The 16,145-nt window shown below is 37.4% G+C and overlaps 1 protein-coding gene across 1 annotated transcript; it reads left to right on the top strand.

Moving 5' to 3' along the window:
- The first annotated feature begins 1,338 nt into the window (after positions 1–1,338).
- On the top strand, positions 1,339–14,357 carry LOC110911328 (ABC transporter G family member 21). The gene is made up of 5 exons (XM_022155933.2): positions 1,339–1,718; positions 1,974–2,778; positions 3,267–3,464; positions 12,870–13,048; positions 13,273–14,357. Exons 1-5 carry the CDS (start codon positions 1,566–1,568, stop codon positions 13,918–13,920), a joined length of 1,983 nt encoding a protein of 660 aa, XP_022011625.1. The 5' UTR covers positions 1,339–1,565; the 3' UTR covers positions 13,921–14,357.
- Positions 14,358–16,145: the final 1,788 nt, after the last annotated feature.

Here is a 16,145-nt window from a genome sequence, read left to right as displayed (position 1 = left end):
ATAATGTCGATCTATAAATAGCCCTAAACCACAAAAGCAAAAAATATTTGTTTAGCAACTTATTTATCTATTAATATTCATAAAATAATAACAACAAACCATATTAGCGAAAATTATTCATTTGACGACATAATACGAAAATTGAGCATTCATTGTAGATGTTCGATGTATTTTGTATATTTTAGGTGTCATTTTTAGTAGTTTTTAGCTTTTATTTATTGGTTTATGATCTTGCAGGGGCGTAAAAGGAGCAAAAAAAGGAAAACCACAAAGAAACGAGCATCCAGGAGAAAACAATGAAGAAAGGGAATAAAAAGTAAAAAATCCTGGTTTGTAAATGTTGGCGTGTCGCAAGCCAATTGGGCATACTCTATCGCGATTCGCTAAATATAAATAAGTTCACAAAATGTGCAGGCCATTAAACGAACTAATGATCATGGGATTAAATCCTGCATATGCCAACCAAAAGTTGTCTTAGGAAAACACTCAAACTTGACATATGATAATTAACATATTTGGAGCTTTCACAAAGCTAATATTTCACTATGCATCTTTACTTAGTGAAATGCCTTATGCTTATTGACACAAATGACACTGTCTTATGCTCACCGATTCCGACAAGGTCAACTCTGAACCAAGGCTTACTTACTATAAAGATCGAAGTATATACGATAATATATGCACTCTTTGCATAATCGTACCATGCGGTCGGACCAAGAACCACATAACATGCCCGGGTATGGCTGAATCCATTTGAACCATCATTATTTGAATGGGTTGGATCGGTTGAACTCACAGACTACTGAACAAGACTAAGTGATTGGACAGGATACTAAAATAATATTTTTATATTTTTCTTTTTAAGATCTCATTTGCTGATTTGGTACTTTAGATTCCATGTTAATTTTGTTATTCCAAGTTTATATTTAGTACATTTTTATATTCCATGTTATTTTCATATTGCAAATTGACCAAAGATAAAGTAGTTATAAGCACACCTATTTAGTACATTTCGGTTTTTAAAACTAGTGGACCAGTAAGCTGTTGGTCATGAAAACATTTTGAAAATCAATAAACTGAGAATTTCTTGCTAACACTTGTAAATACTAGCTAGGTATAGCCGCATAGATAAAAAAATCATCTTATCCCTGTTATTTTTTTGTTCATTCGTTAGATCTCGTATATGATTAGATTTTCATGAGTGTCAACTTGGCATCTACTGTGCGGTTGTGCCTAACAAAAGTACACAGCCGACACTTGTCTCATTGTAATTGATCATGATACTAGTCGTTAAATGCAATAAATTAGGGTATGCTAAATAGTCAATATCACATTCAACACCTTTTGCCGTACCCTTCCTTTGTCTTTAAAACTTCTCTCTCTCATTTTTCTACACGTGAACCTAGCTTTACTTTCTTTATACTATTGATCACACTTATCCTTCTTTGTATATTTATTTGTAAACAAATGGGTTCTTAAATTTAAACCCCATATCATATATATATATAATTGCCACTATATATTACAAACAATCCAACAACACTTGGATCTTGGCTACCACAAGTATGGAGGACACCACAATTCATGCTAAATCACCTGGTTCAGCTTTGAACAGTACTAGCCGCTATGCTGAAACACGATCTCCAAATCAAGAGCAATCGTTGCCATCGCTATTATCTTTTGTTCATGATCAATCTTCACGTCCAATAACACTCAGGGTATAACTCACTCACCTGCATAGACCCCCATGCATAAACCACAACTACTTTCCCCTTTTAATGGAATTAGCTATATGTCTAGGAGGTTTTTGCACTTGTTTTGGCTCCTAGGAAGTCATCTAGTCAAATGAGCGATATCATTTTTTTTTGGTTTTGCAATGTAATGTTTTCGAGGATTCCAAACTCCTTGAAAACCATAACGCTTACAAAAACCTCTTAGAAACACTTATTATTTTGACATGTACTTTATTGCAGTTTGAAGATTTGGCTTATGCTATCAAGTCACAATCTGGAGAAGACCACAATCATAGTTCGCAAAATTCAAATTCAAATTCAACTCGAACTCTTCTTAATGGAGTCAGTGGAGTAGTCCGGCCCGGAGAGATGCTAGCCATGCTTGGCCCATCAGGCAGCGGAAAAACCACCTTAATAACCGCTCTGGCGGGTAGACTACCCGGAAAGATTTTAGGGAGCATAACCTACAGCGGGCAGCCGTTTACTAACTTAATAAAAAGGAAAACTGGTTTTGTAGCCCAAGACGATGTGTTATATCCACACCTAACTGTTATCGAAACCTTGTCCTACGCGGCCCTTTTGAGGCTGCCAAAAAACCTAACCCGAGAAGAGAAAATACAACAAGCAGAAATCATCATAACCGAACTTGGATTAACTACGTGCCGTGATAGCATAGTAGGTGGGCCACTTATTCGGGGTGTTTCAGGTGGGGAGCGAAAAAGGGTTAGTATTGGGCAAGAAATGCTAGTTAACCCGAGTTTGTTGCTTTTGGATGAGCCTACTTCGGGGTTGGACTCGACTACAGCTCTACGAATTATCGCAACATTGAAAGGGCTGGCTCGAGGGGGGAGGAGTGTGGTCACCACAATCCATCAGCCATCCAGTAGGTTATACTGGATGTTTGATAAGGTGGTGGTGTTATCGGATGGGTGCCCGATTTACAGTGGGCAAACGGGTCAGGTGATGGAGTATTTCAGTTCAATTGGGCATGTACCCAGGTTTAACTTTGTGAATCCTGCTGATTTTCTTCTTGATCTTGCAAATGGTAAGTTTGGTTTCTTTTTCCGGAAGCATATATTTATATTTTATATGAATTAATATTAGGGGTTGTTTGGTAGCCTCTTAATGACCATTCAGATGCTACATCTTAATGGTTTAAAACCTCTGAATGAATAAGAGGAAACCTCAAGTCTGAATGGTTAAGAGGTAACCTCTGAATGGTAAATCATCACATGTCACATTCTTCTACCTTCTCATTGGTAAAATTCTTAGTGATTCCATTAACAGGTAGCCTCTTAATGACCATTCAGAGGCTACCAAACAGCCCCTTAATACTATTAATACTATACTATATAAACATATATATCAGGCGTCCATAATGTACTGAAATTAGAGTATCCCATTTCCCATAAATAATGCCAATCAGGTTTAGACTGTAAGCAATAATAATAACAAGAATGATTCCATAACAACTGAAACATACAAAATATAAATGAATTAATATATAACTATTTTTGGACTTCTAAAATACAGATGTGTCTCCTACTAGAAACCAAGATGAACATCCACAAGATAATCAAGGAAGGTTGGACAACATCGAAGATCGCAACTCAATCAAACAATTTCTAATATCATCTTACAAGACGAACCTTCAACAACTCGTTAAAGACGATATTCATCAACATTTCTACGATACGAATCCAATGATTCAAGAGACATCACACTCGAGAAGTAAGATTAAGAGAATATTATTCATATGTTGGTTACTTTATTCACTTAATTCACCTTAGATCTCTTACAAGATTTAAGATGAGGGACTGATTCCTAACAATGGTGCCCAAAGAAAATGAAAAGAAGAAAAGTGAAAGACTGATAAAAATAACCATCATAAAATCTCTTCTAAATATTTTGTTTATTAAATTCTGTTACAATCTTTTATTTTATTTAAGTCTCTGGTTAATATGTAGTGTACTTTGACCGAACTTTAAGATTTCGTTTATGTGTATTTTATATAGGGTTAAGTCACGTACAAAGTGCCTTATCGTACAAAACGTACGAAAGGCATGAAAATACCAAAAAAACGCGGTGACATTTTCGTAATATTTGCTCGTAGGGTAATTATCAAATTACTCTAAAAATGATCTTGTGGAGTAATTTTGATCTTGTACGGTAATTATCAAAATTACTCTACATCAAAATTACTCTACAAGTGTATCAAAATTACTCTGCAAGTGTAGGTCCGTCTCGGAGGATGAGGTTCAACCTTAACCTTGTTATACTAACCCACTAGCAAGTGCGGAATCCAAGCTAGTGAGCAAACCGGGATGAAACAAGCACAAACACAAACACACAAGATTCACCGATTAACACCACTTGTATTAATGCGAATGAAAGGTTCCGGTTACAAGCACAATGTTCACAAATGTGTTTTGCAAACTCTCAAAGTGTGTGTGTGTGTTTCGGACAGAATGCTCTCCAGTGTCTCTCTATCCTTCTGTGTGCATCTAACTATCAAGTCTAACACACTGCATGGGTATATATATACCCAGCACAGGTTGCCTTGTCCGAAGGATCCGATAGATGGTCGAAGGATCATCTATCGATTACAAAGCCTTCGAAGGATTCACAGAGACCTCGAAGGATGATCTTTCGAGGTCCATCAATCGAAGCATATCTTTCGAGGAGATCGAAGGATCCACATCATCCTTCGATCTCTTATCCTTCGAGACAGACAACCATATACAAACATCTTCTAACTGTTTGGCCAAGTCAAACCAGGAGGACGGTTGACTTGGTCAACTTACAGGACTAACAAGGACATCGTTTACATCGTGACTGAATACAGACAAAGTACAGACACAAGTGCACCAACAAACTCCCCCTTGGCTGTAGCTTTGTCTCGATCTTCGATGTTTGCAGATTTGTCTCGATCTTGATCATCTTTGATCTTCATGTCTTCAAGACTCTGATGTCCTTTCAAGTCTTCAATGTCGGAGGATCTTTAAAGTCTTCACGTCTTGAAAGCAGAGAGTGTATCAGCAAACTACCCGTATCATGTAGGAAGTGTGTTGACAAACTCCCCCTTAACATAAGCTCCCCCTTGAGTTATGCTCGTGAAATACTTGATCTTTATGAAGTGAGATCCTTGTGGTGTTGATGATGGTCAGCGGCAACTCGATCAACTTCATCTCTTGAGTGCCTTCACGTCGTGTCTTCATTCCGAAGCTTGTCGTCGACTATGTTCTTCTTGCCTTTAGAATCTGCACATGCAAGAAATCTAAACGCGTAATGAGAACAACTGCTTGGAATATAGTTAACATAAACAAATGACACACTAATGACCATGTCACAATCGAACACCGTCCGACAGTTTGAAAGTTTAATAAATTTCTCAATATTAGATTTAACTTTCAAAACTTGCAAATTTCGACCGTTTATGAAGATTTAGTCAATTCGGTTTTCGTTCAGGTTTCAGGTAACGAAGACTCGAGCTCCAACATCATACAATCGAAACTAAAGTAGAAATAAAATCTTTTTGGCTTTTATAAAGTTTATATTAAAACTCACCTAAAATCTTTTTGGTATTTTTAATATTTGAAATGTAAAGACTGAAAGCAGTAAATAAATATATACAGACATTCTTCTTGCGAGTTTCGAGTGTAAGAGAATCATATCAGTGTACGGTCATGCCAAAACACTCTTGTTGTTCAGTTAGTTAACATTAAGATAAGCATCCTATAACAATTATCGGTATTGTTGTCCACTTAAACTCAACTTATCAGATGTAATCATGGCAAGGAGATACGTTAAGGTATGATTTATACTTACCGACCGGTGTTCATCCACATCACGACACATTCCCGTATCAAGGTATGCACGAGGGTTCATCTTACCGGTGAGTATACCGATTATCATCTGTTTGACCGTATATGATGTGAGATTCTCACTTATTTTGATTTGAAAAAAAAGCCCTATGTGATAGAATCACTTATTTATGAGGAACTTGATTTTCATATGCATGAGGGCACAGGAGCAAGTCCGTGAACAGGTCAGTACTTTCGTACAGCAGAGAGACGAACTTGACTCCCGGATAAATGTGATATATTATCACTTATTTGATATGGACATGTGATTGTTTATCACTTATTGAGGTCGAATGCAGTATGTAATATGTACACGTATGTATAGTATCATGGAGGATCTAGACTTGCGTCCCCGTTATTTTTCGGTAAAAGATACAACCATGATACCCAGATGATAAGCAGCATAAAGACCGAATATCTCAGAACCTCGGCAATCTATCAAACGAAATTTCGGTACTAAGACCATATGCCAATAAATGGTTCCCACCTGATCTTCAGTCGATTTAAGTTTATATCACCCTGCACACTTTAAAATGATTGTGAGCCTACCGATACATCTTACATAGAGCTGCTTATCGTTTTTCATTTTAAGGTTTAAAGAGGTTTGGATAGACCACTGATGTACTATCATTTTCTCTTTTGCTCGCCAGGAAACTCATTTTTGTTTTTCTATTGTTTTTGTGTTTTTGAAATTTTTCGATGTTTTTGGATTTTCCGATTTTTGGATTTACTCCCCCTAAAATCAACAAACTAAGACAAATTTAAAACACAAAGGTATTTACAAAAATGATTTTCCGATGTTGGTTTACTCTTGCTTGACCTTGATGCCGTTTACCAAAATTAAGTTTTAATCAGAAAAGATTTATCGAATTTTGGAAAAGTGAGTTGGCATGTCGGTAAGCGGTGCGGACCATGACAACATTGATGAGTTTCATATTGAAACAATCACGTGTGAGGTGATTTTTGAGATCAATGTGTCAGGTCAAAGAGTGCTGTATGAGATGATAATAGTTCATAAAGCAGCTTAAAAATCAACAAGTATAGGAGAGATTAGAAATTTTAAAAACCGTATCCTGCAACTGTTTCGTGCATTGCAAGGAATCTGAGCACTCTCCCAAGCTGGATATCCACTCGGTGTGGACTTCAAAGTCGATTTTGTAGCTACTGGAGAATCTCTTCACAGCAACATGATCAAAAACCTTTGGTTCCGGCTGGTCTTCCACATTGCACCAGCGAAGGTCCATGTCTTCCTCTTGAGAAGTAGTGTGTGGTTGTTCAATCCACACCAAGACATTTGCACATCCGGTGTAGTTCGTTCAACAAACACATTTTCTTCAATCACACCGCGAAGAAATGTACACTGCACGTTTATCTTGCTGATTGTGAACTTCAGACGTGCTTCTAGTGCGTACATTTTATTCGAATCTTTCCTGATTACCCGATCAAAAACCATAACGACCAAATTTTGGTACATTCTTCATTTGGTCGAATTTTCCAATTTCCAATTTCTTTTATCAGATATTTCTTCTTTTCTTTTTCTCTCCATCAAAGGCAACAATTTCTTTTGTCGCCTATCTTGTGCAAGGACGCTCCACTATCAACAATCCTATGACTATCGATAGTTCCTCCTGGAACTTCCTGCACACTCATTCAGAGATTAGTTGGAGAGGGGGACCCAAGCCTTCACAGACTTGGGTCGTCCGTCATCATCGAGAATTGTAACATCCATTTCCCGATGATTCGGAATTGATGCAGCTCCCCCTGAAACAGTTACCGGTTTTGGTATCCAAATCTGTTTTTGTTTTTCATGTTTAACATCCGATTTAACAGATTTTGTTTGGATGACCTCCGGTTTTAAAACATTTTCAGCTTCTTTTCTTTGTTTCTTTTTCTGTTTCTTTTCTCGTTGTTTAACAAGACGAGGGTCCTGTTTTGGTGAAACAGATCTTTTATGGTAATTGTTACCATGGGGGGCATCAATTTTTGACTTTCTCTTGGTGAGATATGGACAATTCTTAATGATGTGTCCATACTCACAACATTCAAAGCATGATCTCCGCTCAACAAACCTCGGAGTATCATAACTGTAATAGCTGGATGATGAACTTCGTGATCTTGAGGTACTTGGTCCTACATCACAACCGTTTGTGTGTTGTGTATAGTTGTTTTGACTGTTTCTTTTCAAAATTTTACTTTGTTTAACAAAATCCTTATTGGATTTGCTTTTGAAAGTATCAATTTTATCAGTCCCTCTTGATTTCACGAAGTTTATCTTCCAATCCTTTTTCTTGTTTTCGCCCTGTTTGCCTTTTCTATTCTCTTGGGCGGCATGATTTTGTTCACGGGGATCATCAACCTTTGCTTTCAACTTATGAAGATATGGACAATTTCGAATTATATGTCCAATTGTACCACATTCAAAACAATATCTTCGTTCAACAATCCCGGAAGCATCATGTGATCGTTTTGCCGACGATGATGAACTTTGTGATCCTGAGGTACTAGGTTTTGAACAGTTTGGATCATTTCTTTTCAACACTGTTGCTTATTTAACAAAATCTAAATTAGATTTGTTCTCAAAAGTTTCGATTTTGTCCGTTCCCTTAGATTTCACAAAGTTCACATTCTTGTTTTTCTTTTGGGTCTGTTTCTTCTGACCCTGAGTCGGTGCTTTTCCTTTAGGTTTGGCATGATTTGGCTGCCTCTTCTCTGTTGGTAATTTCTGATTGCCATATTGTTTTCGAATTTCAGCCTTTGGAATAGGAGGACACTGTGTAACTGTAACACGTGATCCTGTCTTTCCCAAAAACTTACTTGTCGAATTTTTAAAGACTTCACTGATTAATGATTGATTAACATTCTTAATCGGAAAATCTTTGTCTGAATAAATTTTATCATCACCAACAAGAGTGTACAGCAAGTTCACACCCTCCGACTCTTGTGCAGACGAGGACTCGATTGAAACAGTCTTAGCGGGTTTTGCAGGAGGATCACATAGAATGTAATTCTCGAGAGGTATGTCCCCATTTTTGACTTCCGCATCAGACTTTGCTGGGACAGCATCATCAGATTCATCATCAGAAGAATCAGCATCATCAGATTCATCATCAGAAGAATCAGCATCCTCAGTAATGACTGGAGGGTCCTGATTCAGTTCAGCAGAAGACACACATGTATCTGCTGATACATCTGAATCGGATGATACATCTTTCTTATATCCGAGTCCTGTTGCAAACTCCTTTACATCTAGAGGAACAGATGGTTCAAAGAACACTCTATCCTCCTCGTCAGGCAATGTATCATAATTGTGTCTCACTGGTGGTGGACATTTCTTGTAGCCTATGCATGTGACATCCCGTTTTTCTTTCTGAACGTCAATGATGTGATCCAACACATAGCTAGAGCTCAAATAACTGTCTAGCTTAAGTTGGATCGCCTCACTTTCGGTTTTCACACAAGCCATCTCTTTTTGCATAGTCTCAAGGCGAGATATATACAAATTTATGTCAGTTTGTTTTCTGGAAACCATTTTTGTTAATTCGGTTTTATCTTTCTTCAAGTTCTCAATTACCGACTTAAACTCTTTTTCATGGTTCTCATAAAACATGTTAGCTTCAGTGCATTTTGAAAGATCCACGGTCAACTTCTGGTTGTGGATAAATGTCACATCATATTTCTCTTGCAAAGCTTCGTGTTTGCTTTGCAATTCACACCACTTGGCATTCAATGAAACATGTTTGTCTTGCAAGTCAAACAAACTAGCTTGTAAAGCATCATGTTTGCCTTGCAACTCAGACATGTTTGCTTCTAGATCAGCACACTTAACTCTTAATCTAGCACAATCATCACAATCTACAGCAGTGGGTTTATCGACACATACCTGACTGGAATCACTCTCAGGTGTTGGCCTTTCTGCATCAGAATTAATAACCTCCCTTGATGATTCACATTCAGATCCATCCTCGCTTGAACTTGAAGTTGTATCAACCTCAACTGAAGTTGAAACATCTTCATCTGAACTTCTGTCATGTTCAGAACTGTCATCATTTCCCGAGGATTCACCATTGCTTGCATCTTTGACAATTTTAGCATACAACGCCGATTTTGTCTGACTATTGTTCTTTGGATCAAGAGATGATGGTTCTACAGTAGAACGATGGTGTTGTAAACCAACTGGGGGTAATGGATTTCCATACAAGTCTGTGGTTGGAGCTGGCTTTACAGGAACTTGTATTGGATTGCCAAACCAATCTGTTGTTATTTTCGGTTCACTTTGCTTTTGATTAGTAACCGATGCCCACATTTCTGCAGTAATTCGAGGTGGTGTGGGAGATTCGGCCCATGATGGAGATAAACTTGTACACGTGTATTTTCCATTGTCTGGAGTCGGTGTACCCAACCATGAGGGAGTGGAACCCGAACTTGTATATTTTCCAATGTCTGGAGCCGGAGTTCCCCACCAACTCGGATTCATCTTTGATAAGAAAAATAAATTCTAAATGAATATTCCGAAAGATCACACACAGCCGAAGGATCCTGGTACGAAAGATCTGAAACACAGAAACTTGTTAACTATAAACAAACCACAAACGAAAGATCAACACTTGTTCGAATGATCAACAGTGTTCGAAAGATCATTGTTGACTTTCGAGCAATGGTTTCGAAAGATTCAAAATTTCGAAAGATTCACACTTGAAAGATCCTTATCTTTCGAGATAAATCCTTATCTTTCGAAATAAATCCTTATCTTTCGAACAACTATCTTTCGACTAGATTCCAGAAACGAAAGATAATGCTTAGACTTCGAAAGACTACTCGAAAGATGCTTATCTATCGAGCTGTCTTTGATCGAAAGATGGTCTTTCGAGGTCGAAGGATATCTTTCGAATGCTCACTGACACACTGACACTGATGTGAAAGGTTGGTGAAAAGGTGATGGGTTGGTGAAGGTCAACTTTCGGCAAAAGGTATGGTCAGACTGTACCTTCTTACCAACTCAGAATTTTCAAACAAAAATTACCCAAAATGGAAATCCTTATCCAGAACCAGTCACCGGAATTATGACCGGAGTTTGGCCGGAAATCACCAAAACACTTAAAAACAAGTTTTTAAGTTACCCAACCCGCTTATGAACACTCCCGGTTAGTTTAGAACACGTTTTTCAGTTTAAAAATGCAGGAAAACCACCAAAAACGGGTGCTAAACCAAGTGTCCAAACACACCAAGAACTTGAACAAACCCGGTTTTAAACAAGGTAAAGAGCCACGGCTCTGATACCACCTGTAGGTCCGTCTCGGAGGATGAGGTTCAACCTTAACCTTGTTATACTAACCCACTAGCAAGTTCGGAATCCAAGCTAGTGAGCAAACCGGGATGAAACAAGCACAAACACAAACACACAAGATTCACCGATTAACACCACTTGTATTAATGCGAATGAAAGGTTCCGGTTACAAGCACAATGTTCACAAATGTGTTTTGCAAACTCTCAAAGTGTGTGTGTGTGTTTCGGACAGAATGCTCTCCAGTGTCTCTCTATCCTTCTGTGTGCATCTAACTATCAAGTCTAACACACTGCATGGGTATGTATATACCCAGCACAGGTTGCCTTGTCCGAAGGATCCGATAGATGGTCGAAGGATCATCTATCGACTACAAAGCCTTCGAAGGATTCACAGAGACCTCGAAGGATGATCTTTCGAGGTCCATCAATCGAAGCATATCTTTCGAGGAGATCGAAGGATCCACATCATCCTTCGATCTCTTATCCTTCGAGACAGACAACCATATACAAACATCTTCTAACTGTTTGGCCAAGTCAAACCAGGAGGACGGTTGACTTGGTCAACTTACAGGACTAACAAGGACATCGTTTACATCGTGACTGAATACAGACAAAGTACAGACACAAGTGCACCAACAGCAAGTTTATCAATCAACATACAATTTAAAATTACTCTACAAAATCATTTGTAGAGTAATTATGATACTCTACAAAATTATCTTACAAGATCAAAATTATCCTACAAGAACATTTTACAAAATTACTCTACAAGATCAAAATTACTCTACAAGATCAAAATTACCCTACAAGGTCATTTGTAGAGTAATTTTGATAATTACTCTACGAGTAAATAATTATGAAAATGTCACCGCGTTTTTTTTTTTTTACATTTTCACCCTATTCGTACGTTTTGTATGATAAGGGTATTTGTATTTGATATTTTTGTCTTTTATATAAATAGAGACTCGCGTGTAATTCTTAGAAAACAACTTTTAATATATATAATATTTTTTTCTATTTGAGTTTTATATGAAAGTTTGCTAGGACGTTCTAGCATTTTTTTTCACTTACATCATGGACTAGGTGGTATGAGAACTTGTTAGATCTGGTGGCATGCTGTGTTGGAGCATATCAACCTACTCATTCTTATGCCGTGATCGTATGTGGCAGAAATGCCCCAAAAAAATACGAGTGTGGTTACTATGGCTCTATTCAACATCTCAAAGTGAGCAAAGGAGGTGTTCGTAACGCTAGTCGTAGCTATAAACATCTTGTCAACATGAACATGTCCATCCTATATTCCGACTTCTTACGTAAAAAGAGGTATGTCCATTTTGACGATAATTCCAATGTTGAATTGATGAAACTCACAACTTTGATGATGGAAGCTGTTAGTATGGTCGATAGTCACAAGCTGGAAGTTGATATTCATGAAGACTAGCTAGGCAACAAATGATGTAGAGAAAGATGCCAAAGAAGTTAGTGTGCTCAATCATGTGCTCCTAATAGAGGGTATCATTTGTTCATATATGTATATATATAATGGATACAAAAAAGAAACAAGGAACAATGGTGAATGGGGTATATGAAGGTGATATAACTAAACGACCCATCAACTAGAACTCTCTACTCTAAGAATTCGATGATGAGTTCTTTCCACGTTAGGGAGAATTATGAGGGATCAGCGTAAATGGACTAGTGAGAATGTGAAAAAAAAAAAGCGAAGAAACGCCTTGACAACTTTAAAGAAACATAATAAAATCTCGTTTCAAGTATACATCTTTTATTATTAATTTTAATTAAGCTTGGAATGTTGGTCATCTGGATCGAGATTAATGAATTTGGTTACGGTCTTTTATTTTATATAATAATCTAGTTAATACATATGTAGATTGCTATAAAACAAAGATTTCTAGTTGTGTTCCATCTTGAAGGTAAAACAAAACCGTACGTACCCGGAAGTTAATTCAACGTGGTCCGTCATTGCAGGTTGTGACAAGCAATGGACCACATCTTGGTGGATGCAATTTAAAGTATTGCTAAAGAGGGGCCTTAGAGAGAGGATACACGAATCGTACTCGAGATTAAGAATCTTCCAGGTGATGTCTGTTTCAATCCTGTCGGGTCTTCTGTGGTGGCACTCAGATTTGTCACAATTGCAAGATCAGGTACGTACCACGATTAATAATGTCTTGATCCATTGTTCTCACGTATCCACGTCTCCTTAAAAAACATGGGTCACTATATATTTATCTTATCTATGTATAATTAATAAACATTTAGACTATTATAACTAGACAAGTATTAAACCTATAATGTTTGGATTATAGTTACCAATTTTCTATATTTGTAGCACCTAAACACAAGATTTTTTTATATTCGTTTCGATCAGGTGGGGCTTCTCTTCTTCTTTTCAATATTTTGGGGATTTTACCCTCTATCCAATGCCGTTTTCACCTTCCCTCAAGAACGACCGATGCTAACAAGAGAACAATCATCAGGAATGTATCGACTCTCCTCATATTACTTCGCTCGAATGGCTGGAGATTTACCAATGGAACTAGTCCTTCCAACCATATTTGTGACCGTTACGTATTGGATGGGTGGCCTCAAACATTCATTTGTCACATACATTCTAACCACTGTAATCATCCTTTTCAATGTACTCGTTTCACAAGGACTTGGACTAGCCCTAGGTGCCATACTAGATCTAAAACAAGCAACCACCTTATCGTCGGTGATAATGCTAGTTTTCTTGCTCGCGGGTGGCTACTATGTTAGACAGATTCCACCATTCATCTCATGGTTGAAGTACATCTCGTTTAGTCATTATTGTTACAAGCTTTTAGTGGAAGTGCAGTACACAGAACATGAAGTTTATGAGTGTGGGATCGGTGTTCATTGTAGGGTTTTTGATTATCCTGGAATCAAGCACTTAGGCATGGGTAATTTGTGGTGGGATGTGGCTGCTTTGGGTGTCATGTTAACTGGGTACAGGATTATTGCTTATGTAGCACTGAGGATGATAAAACTTCATTAGTTTCCTATAGTGTTGAAATAGAGTAAATTGCTAAAATCGTCCATAAGTCAGTTTCATCCAAAACACTTTTTTGTACCATATTGTCCAACACTTTTGTGATGTTTTGCCATTTTCATCCAAACGTCTAACTTTTTTTGCCAAAATCGTCCTTGTGATTTGGGATTTTTTACAATTTTCATCCATATATTAGAAAATATAAATCAAATTAGACATTTAGATGAAAATGGCAAAAAAAACTCAAAAGTGAAGAACAATATTGTACAAAAAAATTGTTTTAGATGAAACTGACAAACACGTCCAAACCTCAGAGACGATTTTGGCAATTTACTCGTTGAAATATATTTACTTGGATTATGATGCATAGTTACAATATGTCATCTCTAATTGTATCTGAACGTTTTCTATGTTTAGTGGCCTATATATTCTCATTTAAGTAATGTTGTATTTGTATTTCTGAAGCAAAAAAGAATAATATTGTTTAGTCTCTTTTTCATAAAAAGATTAATATGGTTTGATTGTATGCAAATTAAGCTTTAGTTAAAAATGTTGTATTTGTATTTCTGAAGATAACACAATTTACTACTATTATCTTTATAAAAACCTAATATGTGATTCATTGAACAGTAATCTAAGGGAGAGAGAGAGATTTTCTTATGTATATAAATTACAATTTATAAAGGAAAAGGAACATGTATTTAACTAATGTTCTGCTAACCCACTAATAAACTCAACCAACACAAGAATCTATACTTCTAAATTTTAATGCCCCCCAATTTAGATTTTTCCAAAATTAAAGTCCCTCAGCTAGTTCGAGGTTGGCACTAAATGGCTTGTAGTCTAGCGATACCAAGGTGTTTTAAAGAAGTGTTCTTTCCTAAATGGTTGTTAAGGGTTCTGGTTTATAATAAACATTGGTGTAGATTCAGAAGTAGGTTTAGACGACCGTATAAGTTGGCCGTTAAAAAAAATAAGTAAAAATATTGTTGGAAGCCACGTTTAGCTTAAAACATATAGCAAAAAAATATTTCACTAGTAGGTTGGCTAATAAGGTGAAGCCTGGTTTTGCAAAGTAATAATCTCCAAGTACAATTATCATTTCATTGGAGCTGATGGAAACAAAGTGATTAAATGGAATTCAGGTTTGAATAAGGATAAGAGTAGTTGGTTTCCTGTTTCTCAACATCCTCAGGCAATGTCTTTTAGGCCTAAATTCCAGAACGGTAAGTCTGGTTACCCCCGGCGGGGAATGCCGGTACCTATAGTGACGTTTTATCCAATGCTAAACCCCGAGAGTCCATTAAAACCATTCCTTTGGACCCGACAAATGCTTATACGAAGGATTTTTTGGACAAACCGACGGTGGTGGGGGAAGTTAGATCCCTGAGCTTTCTCAATAACTTACACAAGCACCTTTCGAATGTTAGTTTGTTGGGGGAAAGATTCCGTTATCTAGAGGGGCTACATGTTCTCATCAGTTTCGGGAATGTGGAAGCTGCCATAGAGGTTTTGGAGAACAAACAGGAGCACTGGAAGAAGTTGTTCAGGTCTTTGGAGCTTTGGGGTGAAGACTTTGTGCAAGACGAAAGGATCGCTTGGGTTCGGATTAAAGGTGTGTGCCCAAAATACCACACGCGGGAACCCCCGCAGGGCGTGTGACGTACCAGGATCCAGCCACTAATCACATTGAACTATAAACAAATATTTAAATAAAACATTTCATTCATTTCAAAATATAATTCCAAGTCATAAGTTAAAACTGTTGGTGCACTTGTGTCTGTACTTTGTCTGTATTTCGGTCACAATGTAAACGATGTCCTTGTAAGTCATGTAAGTTGACCAAGTCAACCGTCCTCCTGGTTTGACTCAGTCAACAGTAAGTAAACTTGTAGAAAGTTGTCTGGCTCGAAGGATGAGTGATCGAAGGATAATGTAGATCCTTCGATCACCTCGAAAGATATGCTTCGACTGATGGTCCTCGAAGGATGATCCTTCGAGGTCCCTGCTTATCCTTCGAAAGCATTGTATCCGAAAGATGATCCTTCGGACCATCTATCGAATCCTTCGAGAAGACCTGCTGTGTTTGGGTATATATACCCATGCATGTGTTGAGTTTCAATAGACAGACACACAGACAGAAAGATACCGAGAGATAGGTTGAGAGCATTCTGTCCAAAACTCACACACACACTTAGAGAGTTTATAGAACATTTCTGTAAACATTGAGC

This window comes from Helianthus annuus, chromosome 15 (assembly GCF_002127325.2).
Source record: "Helianthus annuus cultivar XRQ/B chromosome 15, HanXRQr2.0-SUNRISE, whole genome shotgun sequence".
NCBI lineage: Eukaryota > Viridiplantae > Streptophyta > Magnoliopsida > Asterales > Asteraceae > Helianthus > Helianthus annuus.
Note: the sequence above shows the minus strand (reverse complement) of the source record. Positions and strands in the feature narration are given on the sequence as shown.

Excerpts from the sequence above, each read along its gene's own strand:
- LOC110911328 (XM_022155933.2), top strand. The coding sequence starts at position 1,566 with ATGGAGGACACCACAATTCATGCTAAATCACCTGGTTCAGCTTTGAAC. Across the intron at positions 1,719-1,973 it reads CACGTCCAATAACACTCAGG|TTTGAAGATTTGGCTTATGC; the intron begins GTATAACTCACT and ends ACTTTATTGCAG. Across the intron at positions 13,049-13,272 it reads TGTCACAATTGCAAGATCAG|GTGGGGCTTCTCTTCTTCTT; the intron begins GTACGTACCACG and ends CGTTTCGATCAG.